The following is a 14,846-nucleotide window of genomic DNA, read 5'->3' as shown; positions in this document are numbered from 1 at the left end:
ACATTGAAGGAACAATAGTTCTAACAACATGCACATTATTTTTGTGACAGGCATCAGGCAGTTCCTGTGCCGTGCATGCAGCTACCATGCGGTGACGCAGTCCGATCTCAGTCGGCACGAGAAGACGCGACAGCACCTGGTGCGACAGCAGAATGCGTGCCCCAGCTGTGGCCTAGGTTTCAATTCCCCGACCCAGCTTGGTGACCACGCGCTCAACTGCGGTGCGGTCAGAGACCTGACTGCCAAGGTGCAGTCCACGGAGGCAAACAACAATGACCGCAGCTTTGAGAGCAGGAATGGAGAGTTGCTGACCCGGCCACCGGCAGACGACTCTGCTGTCGGCCATGGTGGAAGTCGGCTGGAAAAGAGCTGTGTCCTCTTGAAAAAGAAACTGCTTTGCTTCGAGGGGGCACTGTGAGTGGCGGCAGCAACGATCTCACTCCCTCTCCTCAGGCCTGCAGCCATTGTTTGGCTTTCCGACAAGTGATATTCGTAACGGGTCTACATGCAGACGTTGAACATCGAGACACACACACGCACACACATAGAAATAACTGGAATGCCGGTGAATGACATGCTTATTTGGGTTTGCATTACTGTTTTAGTCTGATGTGCAAAAGCATTGTGGTGACATTCCAGGCTGACTACTACGGGAGTACGTACTTTATTAGCTTATCTTTTTGTGAGTCTATGCTGCCCCCTGTTTCATGGGGAAGATGGCCCAAGGAATACCTAGGTGACCTTGCTTTGCATTAATATTTTTGTTGTTGCTGTTGTTGTTATTGCCTAATCATTGGCTAGCAGTTTGCTGCTGGCTATCCCCAGTGGAATCGATTAAGTTCCTTGGTTGTTGGGTGTGAGAGTCTTTTTTGAGCAAGAGCAGTGAGCTTTTGCCTGAGAGGCCCTCCTCGCTTACCCATTTTGCTTGGGTGCCTGGCTTGTGCAAGAAGACGCATTTTTTTTTTGTTGGTTGTTTCACGAGTTGATTGGTTATTTGTTACTTCTCTTATACACGAGCATTTTTCTTTCTCTCTGTGTACAATCTGTTGAAATGAAGTTGTGTTCCAGACGATTTTTTCATTTGCATTGTCTTTTTTGTCTGGAACAATCCTCAAAGCGGGCATAATGTCGCTCACCACATAGTTCTTTGTGTGGGTGGTGCTCATTGTTGAGTGGTGGTGTGCCAGGCGCACATGAATACGGGTGTTTTTCCTCCTCAGATTCCAGACAACTCAGGGCTTGTAGTGATCTGATAGATAGACGCCTCCTCTGTTCCAGCTGGGAACAAACCAAGTCTAGTTCACTGAAAGTGCCATGGGTGCTGTGAAGTGAATTAAATGTCCAGACACGTAAATGAGCACTTTTTCAAAACATACGGGTGGATTTTTGTGATTTATTCCCCTGCTTGTTTTTATTTTGCACTGAACTGCAACATCTGTGACTAGTGTCATTGTAACAACCTGTTATCTTAGAAAAAACTCTGTTTGCAGTATATAAGTGGTTGCGCGAATTAAAAGACTGTTGTGCAATTGTTATAAATGTGCTTTGGACAAGTACACTAAAGAAGAAAAAAAAACACAAAAGAACTGTCAATGTGAGTGTATTTTAGTGTCTCTGCAAGGCAATAAACATGTCAAAGTATAAGCTTTATGCTGACATCAATTGTTTGTGCTTGCGCCTCCACCCTGTGTTCCGAGTCCTTTCATTGCGATAGCAATTGTATGGACAGTCTCGGCTGGTGTTTGCTGTCGCCACCGCCGTCATTAACTACACACACACACACACACGCGCGCGCGCGCGCTGGGAAGGATACTTTAGTCTTCTCATTCTGAGGAGCGAGCGAACAGGGGGGGAGGTGGTGGCTTATGGATGCCGCGCTATTGGGCAAAGATCAGCGCGAGACTCTTGCCCTCACAGCAGGTGATAGCTTCTACGGGCTGCTCTTGCAACATGAAAAAACAGTGCCCAAAAGCGTACCTAGAGCTGCCGTCCACATCACACGATTTATAGCCCTTTGTACCAGCATGGGCTGCCCATGAGAGGCACTTCTCGTCAATGCCGTCACTCCACACAAGCCTTGCTGTGGTTATCTATTGTGGCCGCACCGTAGGAAACTTGGTTACTTAGCAAGTCCTTGTTTACTACAATTAATATTGCACCTAAAAACATTCCAATATGTTGCTATTGCATTCATTGCTTGGCCCTTTTGGCGAAACTGTGCTTCTTTATTGAGAAGTACAGCATGTGAGAAATCCAGAAGGCTTTCCAGCACGTCATGCACACAAAATGTGCTTTGTGTGTTCTGGGCTTTTGGTTTCATTCCAGTACTTCACCAGGTATGTACATGACAGCCTTGCCTGGAGGTCTTCATGGACAAGGTAATCAAAGGCTGCCTGCAATCCAAAGCACAGGTAAGATGAGCACAGAGTATGCCAGACAAGCATTTGACCTATAGCACTGGCTGAATCTTCGCGAATGCTACCAGCCAATCAATTGATACCTGATCCTAAATGTGGAGCACATTTCTTTCAACTCTTTGTTTTTGTAAATGCTTCAATGGGCTCAGTGAGACAAGCGTTACATGTAGTATATTTTAATAATTTTCCATATGCACCAAAGTCTGTTGCGCTGCTCTCACGACATCGTTGCACCAACTCTTGGCAAGTGAAGCTGGGTAGCACGAGCCATGGCTCAATATACAAAGCAGTTATGTTGCAAAATAAAATCTGCCTCATATAGAGACAATTCAGTTTCTGATGATCTCGATCTTTATATTAAATAGTACCTTTAAGTACCTCTTGCTCAGCCTGTCAAGAATACAAGATGGCCCAACCATGTGGAAATCGGCAGCCCTCCCTCTCAGGCGAAGAGTGTCCACACGCAAATTATTTTTCTTACACCATGCTGAAGGCACATGTGCACAATGATTAACACATTGTAAAGGCTCGAGGCACAAGAAGTTATGCCGAAACTCGTGCACCACTAGTTGTCTGCAAAACTAATTATACTATTTGCCCCGAGATCGAGCAGAGTCGCTGCCTGGTTGGCACTGGCTGAAGCGCAGCTAGTGTGGATTGCTCCCTGCGTCGTCTGTTAACCACATAAAGCTATACTCGGCGACAAAAGTTTTTGGCACTGAAGGGAAAGCTACGGAGGTGGAGCTTCTGCACATGTAGCAGCACGCGAAGTAGTCCGTTTTGGTGCGCATCTCGTAACGCTGTAGAAAGTGACGCGGGCGCAGCATCAGCGTTTCATGTAGACGCACACGCCGCTTAGCGTTTGAGGTGCACGTGAAAAACCGGGACTTTCTCATTCGTTCCAGAACGCGAAGTCACAGTGAATAAATTAAAGGAGTTACGAATATCTTAATGGTGTGAGCTGCGTCCTGTCTCGAATATCCATGTAGAAAATAAAAGATTTTTTTATGTTTCACGAAAATACAAGTGCTATTGTGGAACTACATTCACTGGCGGTAGGATTCACGCAATTCGGTTTTGTAGCTTTTGCTCCAATTCCAAGAAACGCTTCTCGCCAAGTATAGCACAAGCGTGTATGTTGCGCTCATCCTCGAAGGGTGGTTTGTCTCGCTTTGTTCATGCAAGTTTAACTGCTTCTGTGTTTGCCTAGCATGATCTACTGAAGAATTTGTACTTGCTCAGCTGTCTATGCAATGCAATAAGATCGGTTCGTGCATTTGCCAAGACTACTGTGAATTCTCATCGTATCTGCCGATCGTATCTGCCGTTCGCCGAGATCATTTCAGTGTAGATGCTGCTTCACACTTTAAGCACATCGTAAAGTGCCCTTGGCATAGTCCCAAACATGAAGAATATTAGATATCATGTGAATGCAGCGGTCTAGCGATAAAAGAAATTTATATCTTGTTAGGCATCTAACTGCGGGGCTGTTGGTTACCCGTTATGCGATGGGCATTGCGTTTGAGATATACACTTATTCCAAGGTCCTGTGCCCAATACAGCGAAATATTTGTCAAGTAACTACTGATACCTCGGTACTTAAAATGTCCCTTAAAAAAAAAAAACTGAAAATGGAACGGCACGGAGGTTTTAAACTTCAGTCGTCGTGTGCAATTTTAACACTTGGCAACATTTATATAAACACACCCGTGAGGTTACAATAGGATTTGCGAAATCCAGGTGGTGAAAAAATAATTCAGATGACGCATCGTATAATTTCATGCAAAATGCCATCTTTTTCTATATTCATATATTTCCTTGCACGCTCTTGTGGCATTGTTATAAACTGATGGAAGCAGCGGACATTTTTCGTTTGAAAATATTATGTTTTGTCCCATAAACTAACCGAACCTTTGTTGCATAACTGTAATGCAGATAATCAAGGAAAGCTGGATGTTGAACTCGTTATCTTTTTATACTGTTTTTGGAGTAAGAACAAGTGCGATAAAGCACTGTCAGCCGTGTGGTTTTCTTGAAAAAGCTCATCAACTGTCCTAAATTCATTTCATGGAGAATTGAATGGAAGAAAACGCGGATGTGAATTGGTGGTTATTTTAGCTCATCGCCAGAGAATATGGAATCGCTCTCTTTCTTTTTTTTACAGCAAGAGCTGTTATGAGATCACTTTTCGGGTCACGCGCAGTTGCATGTTGTCCGCCGCCGGTGTTTGTAACCGCACCGTGCGAAATTAGAAGAACCTTGCTCTAATGACACAGTGGGGCTTGAACCTGGGTCCGCTGGGTGCCAGCTCTATATTCTACCACTGAGTTACGCCAGTGCTTGTAACTTGTCAAACTTGCCTTAGGCAGGCATGACCTAGCACCAATGGCACAGTGGGGCTCGAACCTGGGTCCTCTGGGTGCCAGCCCAGTATTCTAACACTGAGCTACACCGGTGCTTGTGACTTAACAAACTTGCCTTAGGCAGGCTTGATGTCAGGAAAGCAATTGCGTTAATACGACTTATAAAACGTTTTAAAACAGCGAAAGAACAACCAATTGCTGCACAATATAATTAGCATAAGGAGTGGCTCATCCAATGCTCGAACCCATTACAAAAGCTTGTTCTTGTTTCCCTATTAACTGTGGCGCATACCCACTAAACCATAATTCCTCATCCTCGTCAGCCACTGCATGGACAAAGAGACAAAATTCTTTGCAAGTGTTTAGCGGACACCATGCTTCTCAGAAGAATGACGAAATATAGCATAGCAAATGCCGGCCTACTACCCAAAAGTTTATTATTTATGCCCTATTGGGTACCAAGCAAGTGTGCTTGCAGTAGTTACCCAATGAGTTTTTTGAGAAGGCTCCGAAAGGCTGCTTTTCTAGCTTTCGCTGTGACTGTGTTGCGCCTACCGTGCAGGCCTGGCGTTTTTGTGGTATCTAAAACTTGCATGCATGAGGCAAATAATGAATTCAGTCGCACTACAAGCTCAATCCTTAAAAATAAAAAGACAAAAAATGTGACACAGTGTAAAAATGCCAACAGTCACCACGCGCAAACATCCCTTCAAGTGGCAGATCGCATTTGTCTCGCAAGTAATAGCAATGTTCTGCGAGCTTTGTACATCCATTCGACAATGGGCAACATACATATTGCGAGTAGGCTGCAATCAATGTATTTTATTAGCTGACAAACTGCTCACAGCGATTACAAAAAAGTGCTGCCGTGTACATTTGTATGCGCACCGCAGGCCACCTATCCACACTATCGTGGCGATAGTGCTGCCACCTATAGGTGGCAGCACTATCGACCTATAGATATAGGTCGATCTCGGGGGCGATTGGAGATGGCAAGAAACAAAATGGTTGACACTCAGTTTGTTACAAAGTGCAATGTGGGAAATATAGATGCAAGCTTAGCACTTATTTTATCGCTACAAGCTGACAAATGGCAGTAGTGCACCAGCTTGACAAATCTTTTCATGTGGAAGCACTTGAGCTGTAAAAACCAACATTACTAAAGCACATTGCCAAAAAAAAGAAAACTGCATTTGCTGCAGAACGACCTATTTTAGCTTACCCTTGCATAGTAGCCATTTTTTCAAGGAAAGTTCCAGCCAACTACTTTGACAAGGACAGAAAGACCTATGACACATCACTGGACTAACGGCTGAACTCGGTGGTGTGTCATGTGTTCTCTGGAACCCTCTTCACTATGTGCAGCCAACAAGCTCAAGCATGTGCGATTCTTAGACGATGTTTCCACATGCCAAGGACGCTAAAAAAGTCGATCGTGCAAATGGTCACCTGGTTATTTTGTCCTTGGATAAGTTCATTGCACTGTAGCCTGAGTTGCCATGGCCGTTTTGTGTGAAGATGTTACCCCCCAAAATTTTGCGCAGCTTGACGTGATGTGCCTACAGCTGCACTCAAAGCTGTACAGAAAAACTTCACTATGGTGTGCCGTACATGGGATGGTATCAGAACTGTTCCTGAAAAAGTTCTGTAGCAGTCCGTTGAACCCACAAGCATAAAGTTGCTTGCACACCTGCAGGAAGCACCAACCTTCAACAGTACAATGGGAACTGATTTGCCTTTGTGCATTGCCATGTCTGTGACTTGTTGAGAATGTAGCAGAGGTAAACCTGAAATTACTTTGCACTGTTAGTGCGTTTTCGTGGAGCTTGAAGCATGGTGTGCAGTGCCTATTAAATGCGTCTTACATGCAACTGTTGGCAGATGTATTATTAGATTAACCTTCATGCATGGTGAAAACAATTTTGTTTGCTTGGACTAGATTATCTATTCATTAACTATCCAGTTACCAGCTTAATGCAATGATCACCAATGATTTTATGAATTGAAATGATTTAGTAAAGGTTAGAACATCGTCAGCCTTTTTTATGTCCAGTGCACAACGAAAGTTTCCGTTCACCATGTTCTGCTCAAGCAGATTTTTTATTGCAGTAGCAATTATATGGACACTCTCGGCCGATTTTGGCCATTGCTGTCATGTCCCAGATATGCATGTGTACTTATATATGTAAAAAAAAAGCATTAAAAAAGCCACTCTCTAGCTCACAGTTTGCAGCATGTGAGTTTCGCTGTGTTTTTCACTTGCCATTGCATGATTAGACTGACTGACCGGTAAGCTTTCTGTTCTGCTCAAGAAAAGCGGCACAATAAAAAAAAAAATGGCTGTCGATCCCTTTAAAGGAGCACTGGCAAGAAATTTACTCATGTCAAGATTTCTGCGTCAATGAGTAGCTATTGACCTCTTAGTAGTGATTTGCGACCTAAACGGTAACTGAGGAACAAATAACTACCACTTTTATTGATTTATACACTGGTAGCTAGCATGATTCAAAACAGCTGACAAGCCCATCATATTAAGTGCTGGGAATGCTTCCTTGCTGTCACCTGCACATCGTGCCACAGCTGACCACTTCTCTAAAAAAAGTGATGTGGGCTCAGCTGCTCCGCAAACATTTTTGTCTGCTAGGCGCACACATTCTGTCATGCCTTGTCACCTGCATTGCCGTCGTCCCCGTACTAAGTGTCGTCGACTAGAGTTGAATGCAACAGTCTGGGGCTTGGAATCCCCGCAGTTCGCGACGTCGTGCATCATTTTCGCTTTGATCGACCCTTTGCAGGACAGCGATTCCAAAATAGACTTTGTTCCAAGGAGCAACAAGGAGGTGCCCAAAGATGCATGCTTCGGCCATGCTCGCTCGTGAATCTCAATTGGCCATATTAGGGAGTTTTGGCGTGCAGAGCATTCAAGCATACGCAAAGGGGTCAATAGAATATCGGTATAGGGAATGCACATCAGCAGAGGAATAGACTACATTCTCTGCTTGCCAGGTTCTTCTTTGTGCCCCCAGATGGCCCCCTTATCTGGCCTCTCATGGTTGTGGCGGCAGTAAGCCGGTATTACGCAAATGCAAAGAAGTCTACAGAGAAAATAAAATTCACTATTAACAATACCTGCGTGTTACTTGTTAGCGATATTTTTCTATACGCTACTGAGCTTTGATAGCTTGTGGTTGTGTTGGCATTTAACATACGTGTAATTAAAAGACACCCTCATTGCGCTTTTTCCGCTCTTTCAATCAGATGACTGCAACTCGCAACGGTTCCCGGACATACTAACTGACGAGCACACATTGAATCATGCTCTTTTCTTTTGCCATTCTTTTATAGATAGTTTGCGTCTCGTAATTTCATGCAACCATTCAAATCGGTGTGACAAAGACCGCACATGAAGAGTGAGCACGTTTCCAGGCTTTGGCGCCAGTTGGCACCACGATAACTCTCGAACCGTAGACGTCATCACTACTAGCGCATTGTCACTCAGAATGATATGTGTGAAAGGTATCACACCTAACACGTAGCACTAGTGTTGATATCGCAGGACACTCCATTTTTCGCTGAGCTCTCGTACACCATTTGTTGTCGAAATAAAATAACTTCCATTCGACGCTGGTAAGAAAACGAACACCTCGAAATCTGGGAGGCCAAGCTCGCCTCGAAGGACCTGGACCAACAACGATGTCTAGACGCAAGGAGCAGCGAAGGCCAGAGGGATTCAGGAATAAGGAGACCTCCCGCCTAGGGGAGAAGCAGAACCTGCATCGCTATACCGTTTCGAGAAATAAACGTTTATTCCTCCTTCTCCTCCAAGCAACGAAGGCGATTCAAATATGGCCAAGAGGACCTGCGCATACCGTGCAATCAATTGAAGGGCACATCTAGATTCTGAAATTTGATGTCAGTGCTCCTATAAATAGTATGTAATAGGGCTCGGCGAAGTCAGGAGGACACATCGGATTTATAGAAGTGGTGCCATCATATTTGTGGCTTGCGTATTGTTTGCTGCAAGTATTCCTTATAGGTCCAAAAAGTGTGGCAGACACATGAAGATTTATGTATTGCTGCTAAATTTCCGGTTTCAGTTTCTGGGTGCCTTTGGGCAGTGACGTAACAATGTAGGTGGCTTGGTCATGTGACCACATGTCTGTGACCGCACGTCATGCTGAGTATAATCTGCTCTAGCACACATGTGCCACATGATCACCTGCAAAACAAATACACCGACAAGCACCTGTAAAACAAACACGCCGCTAGCTGAAACAACCACAATGCTTTGCTAGTACGTACGTGGCAGAGGTCTGGAAGTCACTCACCTCACTACATATCTGGTGTGATGTCACAACTTCGTTGCCATTTCTATAGAGATACATCAATGTTGGACGCACGCTAGCAATAGGCCCAAATCAAGAGAATGAGCATTTCAGTCACGCACTTTCAAAGTGGATTAAGATATACTCTAAACGTTTGCTCTGCCCAACCATTTGTGTGGAGTGTCTTTGCATACAGACTGAACCCTCATGAGACTTGTAATAGCCTCGTATTGACAGCACCACCCCTTTAAAGGACAAGTTTCATGCTATCATGGGCTTACTTGAAAAAAGAGAACTAGGGATAGGGTTCTTTATTCATGAGAATATAGTTTGCATTCTAGAGGAACGCTACAGCAGGGTGGCCATAGGGTGGCCAGTATTGAAATTACGTTAAGGAGAGGTACAAGGTCAAGGTGGTACAGGCCTATGTGCCTAAATCTAGGGATGGTGATCATTTGGTTGAATGCTTTTACGAAGACACAGAAGCAGCAATGACTGTGGTAAAGATGCAGTACTGTAAAATGCCGAGCAAGCGTCCCCCTGCATTTTTGGGAGATCTGAAATGAGCGTCAATGACTAAGGAGGTGCCCCTGCCCATTCAAGGCTAAACCTCACACTGTATGGGAAGTGTTCATGAAAAAAGACGAGTGGACTCTGAAGGGCAAACTCTGAAAACATTATTAAGAAAAGTCAACTTGCAAAGCTTTCCTAGTTTTTTATTGGTGCTGACAATACTACGCGCACGTTATCCCGCTGGGCCACTTTCTTCAATTTATGAGAAATGGTGTGCATATACAGGATCACACCTATTCTGCTGCCCAAACACTCCAACACTTGTTGGCTCTCTTCGTACGAATCTTCCAGGATGTGTTCGGCAACAGAAACCAGTAACAGAACTGGTACCCTGCTTCGGTGAGATTGAGTCTCGAAACTGTCAACCATTTCATGAGACCATTACAGCTGCATTGTTATTGGTTTGTCTCACAATCAGTTGACAAGTGAAATTAAAGAAGCTGAAGCCATAGCACATATGGGAGACTTGTGTGCAAGTACGCCATCAATTGCACTGACGGATAAAGAATTGTTGTATCTTGGAATGAGACCACGTGTCTGTTTCATCTTTTTTTTTTTTTTCATATGTGCCGCACTGATAAAGCTAAGTCCATGGATAACCAAGTCAACTCGCCCGAGCCACAACACTTCTGAAAACTGTCCTGTGCTTCGTATTCCAGTCTGGGACAGCTGTTTTGGTAGAAACGGTCACTTGATCGTTCACCAAGTGTGGCATATTTAATGCACTAGATGGTTCGGAGAATAGTGCTCTGCATGCCAAACTTTCCTGTGTACCACAAGAAGACTGCAGGTCTCTGTAAGCTGAGCGCGTGGACTTAACTTTGGCACCAAACTATGAGTGGTCCTTCGGCGAGTTTGACTGTGATGAGCGAGAATAAAATCAGTAAATAAATTAATTAGAATATGGATGTGCATTTTTTATTTTAGTGGTTCTCCCACCGCCATTTTGAATTGTGCGTGGAATACAATCAACTCTTCTACATAGCCTTTACAGGTTACGAGAAGGCATTTGATTCAGTAGAGATATCAGCATTCATGCAGTCACAGAGGGATCGGGCCATCAATGAAGCCTGTATCCATCTTGAAAATTTTTGTGCAAGCACACAGGGACACAGAAGAAAACGCAAACAGCCTATATAAACATACAGGAAGAAACTTACAGCATATAGCCACCACAGCCACCATAGTCCTCCATAAAGAAAGCGACAAAATCTCAATAAAGAAGGGTGTAAGGCAGGGAGACATGATCTTTCCAATGCTATTCACCGCATCTTTTCAGAGCCATAAATTGGGATGAGTTAGGGATAAGAGTTAATGGAGAGTATCTTAGTAACCTGCTATTCGTTGATGACATTGCATTGATGAGCAACTCTGGGGACGAATTACAGCTCATGATTACTAAACTGGACACTGAAAGCAGAAAAGTGGGTCGGAAATGAATATGCATAAAACTAAAGTAGCATACAATAGTCTCGCCAGAGAACAGTGCGTCGAAATAGATGGTGACACTGGAAGCTGTAAATTAATATGCATACTTAATACAGTTAGTAACCACAAAGCAGGACCATGTGATTGAAATAACTCAAAGAATAAGGTCAAAGTGGAACACATTCAGCAAGAATTCTCATATCATGAATGGTAGTTTACCACTAACCCTCAAGAGGAAGGTATATACCAGCTGCATCTTGCCAGCACCAACACCTACGAAAGTTTACAAGGAGAGTTCAACATAAATTAAGGACGACACAGCGAGTTATGGAAAGGAAAATGACAGGTGTAACCTTAAGAAACATGAAGAGAGCAGAGTGGGTCAGTCATAGAGTTTCATACAATGATAGGTAGAGAGGAATCTGGCGCTGTAATCGTGTACCTTCATGGGAATTATGGGAAGTACAGGCTTCGAATAAAATAGGGTTAGCTAGCGAACCATCTACGGACATTTTTCTACAGCTTCAGTTTTGTTCTTCGTGCAGCGCGGGTAGTGGGGTGCGGTTAAAAAGGCTGAAGCAGTGTCTTTGTTAGTCGAAGAGGCTGACGACCACTAGATTTCCTCATTTGCTGCGACGTTGGAGCTTTACGAGTCGTTTTGACAGTTTAAATGAAGCGTCATCCACTCACCGTTGTGCGTAGATGTAGCGTCTCAAGCCAGTGCAGGATATTGCCTCGAGTTCATGTTTTTCACGAGCGCGTCTTGCCTAAAATCAATTTAAATCAAACTGCAAAGCCATGAAGAAGCTAAGTAACCGCTTCATCACACTACGCTCACTTGACTTCACAACAAATGCAAGGGTGCATTGGGGACAGATTACTGGGACAGACGCACCTAGCATCATAGAAGACGAAACAATAAGTGTTTTTCATTTAATATTGCACTGTTATTTCTATAAATAGATAATACATACTTTTGAGAGAAAAACAAGCATGTTGGTTTTCAAGCGTTGTAAAAAATAATTTATTAAATCTTGATGCCAAATCTAGAAGGCAGGGGCAGAGTGATGCATACCTGGATGGTTGAATTTGCCCAGGTTTCACTTCTGCCGCCTGGTCACGAAAACTTATTGCAGTAAAGTTTGCGGTTAAATAATTGAAGTAGGTTTCAATATCTAAGTTTGTGTCACTCTGTTTTACACTCGGCATGATGATGATGATGATGTTTGATGTATCGTAGCACAAGGACCATTTCACGGCCAAAGAGCCCCAATTCATCTTACTAGAGATATGGACAATGATGGTGATAAGCGGCTGTATAGGGGCCATAAAATTCCTCGCACTAGGGCTGGTTAAAACACAGAAGTAATAAAATCATGACCATGCCGTGAAAAGTGTGTGGTGGTAATGGATGACAAAAGTTTGTGATAATAAAAAAGATGGTGGACATGTATGGAATTAGCACAGCTGCCTCAATCGTTCACACCCTTGTGTCCAAGGGCCGTGAGGCAAGTGCTTTGTTCTGTGTAGCCACCGCAGCGGTGACCTCTCTGGAGAGGTTGTGTTACGGAATGCCGGGGTATATAATATGAAAAGTACGAACTTCTCTTAAAAAAGCTAAGAACGATTTATGTGTAAAAAGTGGTTTCCTACCGACGAACATTGCAGGATGAAGTGGTATCTGTTGTCGGTAGGGTAAAAGAAAGTGTTGTCTTCTCAACGTGTCTAATTCTTTACACTGGATTAGAATGTGAAGTACGGTGAGTGCTTCTCCACATCTATCACACAAAGGTGAATGGCCCCCAGACAAAAGAAATGAATGTGTTCTGCGTATGTCCTGTTCTTAACCTTGTAAGGATTACTTTTGTGTGGCGTGATTTTGATACTGGCGGCCAATCACCAAGTTCCGGCTTGATGTCATGCAGTTTATTACCTGTGTGTGTGTCCCATGTGTTCTGCCAATAACCCCGAAGCTTTCGTTTTAGAAAAGGTTTCAAGTCGAGTGGGGGAACTGGTATCTATGTATTGGAAGCGGTTTTGTTGGCAGATCCAGCTAGCTGGTTCACCAGAACGTTGCCTAGTATTTCGCAGTGTCCTGGCACCCAGCAGACTACAACACGCTGCTCATCCACATTCACAGAATATGGATGTGCACGCTGCTAACTACCCATTCAGGGTAGTTAGCGACCACCATTCCCTTTGTTGGCTCACAAATCTCAAAGATCCCTCTGGTCGTCTAGCACAATGGAGCCTTCGGCTACAAGACTTCGATGTCACCATCGTCCACAAATCTGGGCGGAAACACACTGACGCCGACTGTCTCTCATGTGCACCGGTCGAAAATGCCAACACTGACCTTGAAGACAACGACACTTTTCTTTCTGCCATACCAGCAACCCGCTTAGCTGAGAAACAGCGTCATGACTCGGAGCTCATCCCGCTCATTGACTACCTGGAAGGACGCAATTCCCACCCTCCTCGAAGCTTTGCACGCTCACTATCCTCCTTTTGTTTCCGCGATGTAGAGCTTTACAAAAAGAACTTTCATCCTACACAAGCTATGTATCTGCTTGTTGCGCCAACTACGCTTCGTGGTGACATTTTACGTTAGTGTCATGATGAGCCATCGTCCGGACACCTCGGCTATACGCGCACGCTGCAACGGATTCAACGCTCCTACTACTGGCCACGTCTCGCAAAGACTGTGAAGCACTACGTTCGCACATGTCGCGACTGTCAGCGATGTAAGGTTCCACCTTTACGACTAGCGGGACTACTGCAACCAATAGGCCCACCAAAGGCTCCCTTTCATCAGATTGGCATGGACTTGCTGGGGTCATTCCCCACGTCTTCGTCTGGAAACAGGTGGATTGTGGTCGCTACCAACTACTTAACACGCTACTGTGAAACAAAGGCACTTCCAAAAGCCACCGCAGCAGACGTCGCCCAATTTTTTTGTTAACAGTATCGTCTTAAGTCAAGGTGCGCAAGCTGTCGTCATAACTGATCGTAGGACAGCTTTCAACGCAGAGATTCTGCAGGAAGTCTTGCGATTAAGTGGCACAGAACATCGTAAAACAACGGTTTACCACCAGCAAGCAAACGAGCTGACTGAACGACTCAATAAGACAATTGCAGACATGCTGTCAATGTATGTGGACATCAATCACAAGAACTGGGACGCCATACTTCCTTACGTAACATTTGCGTATAACACTGCTGTTCAAGAAAGTACCGGTTTCACACCTTTTCGCTTAGTCCACGGTCGCGAGGTCACGACGATGCTCAACGCCATGCTCCTGCCCGACAACTTGGGAATATACTGCACGGATGCTGCCAAATTCGCGCAGTGCGCAGAAGAGGCTCGTCAACTTGCTCGTCACCGTATTCAACATCACCAAACCGCAGACGCGCGCCGCTACACTCTTCGTCACTGTGAAGTTATTTTCAAACCTGGTGATGAAGTTTGAGAGTGGACCCCTATCCGACAGCGTGGCCATTCAGAAAAGCTTCTTTGCCACTACTTCGGCCCTTACAAGGTCGTACGACGTCTCAGAGAAGTCATTTACGAGGTTCTCCCAGAATGCACTTCGAGACATTCCCGTTTCACCCCGCAAACTGAAGTCATTCACGTTTCACAGCTCAAACAATACTTTTCGTGCTGTGAATCACCAGTGAGTGACTGACTTTATTGGGAACTTCGCGTCTTTTTGTTTCGTCTTTTCCTTACATTCTTTCCT

General features: G+C 44.5%; 2 protein-coding genes and 1 long non-coding RNA gene across 5 annotated transcripts in view; 2 read left to right on the top strand and 1 right to left on the bottom strand.

Moving 5' to 3' along the window:
• LOC119172524 (uncharacterized) overlaps window positions 1-1,656 on the top strand; it is a 176,247-nt gene extending 174,591 nt beyond the window's left edge. For all 3 annotated transcript variants that reach the window (XM_037423668.2, XM_037423666.2, XM_037423667.2), the window contains one exon: window positions 51-1,656. Coding sequence is in view for 2 of the 3 variants with exons in the window: in XM_037423666.2 (XP_037279563.2) it covers window positions 51-418 (368 nt within the window). In the remaining variant the exon portion in view is untranslated. The remainder of the gene's footprint in view (window positions 1-50) is intronic.
• Window positions 1,657-2,204: 548 nt separating this feature from the next.
• Window positions 2,205-14,846, bottom strand: part of LOC119172525 (protein NATD1) — a 40,102-nt gene continuing 27,460 nt past the window's right edge. The window contains exon 3 of the mRNA XM_037423669.2: window positions 2,205-2,393. Within this exon, the coding sequence (XP_037279566.2) occupies window positions 2,274-2,393 (120 nt within the window). The 3' untranslated portion in view covers window positions 2,205-2,273. The remainder of the gene's footprint in view (window positions 2,394-14,846) is intronic.
• Window positions 2,324-14,846, top strand: part of LOC142814717 (uncharacterized) — a 37,739-nt gene continuing 25,216 nt past the window's right edge. The window contains exon 1 of the long non-coding RNA XR_012895037.1: window positions 2,324-2,411. This is a non-coding gene — a long non-coding RNA (uncharacterized LOC142814717). The remainder of the gene's footprint in view (window positions 2,412-14,846) is intronic.

Source organism: Rhipicephalus microplus, chromosome 4 (assembly GCF_043290135.1).
Source record: "Rhipicephalus microplus isolate Deutch F79 chromosome 4, USDA_Rmic, whole genome shotgun sequence".
Lineage (NCBI taxonomy): Eukaryota > Metazoa > Arthropoda > Arachnida > Ixodida > Ixodidae > Rhipicephalus > Rhipicephalus microplus.
This window is presented reverse-complemented; position numbering and strand designations above follow the sequence as displayed.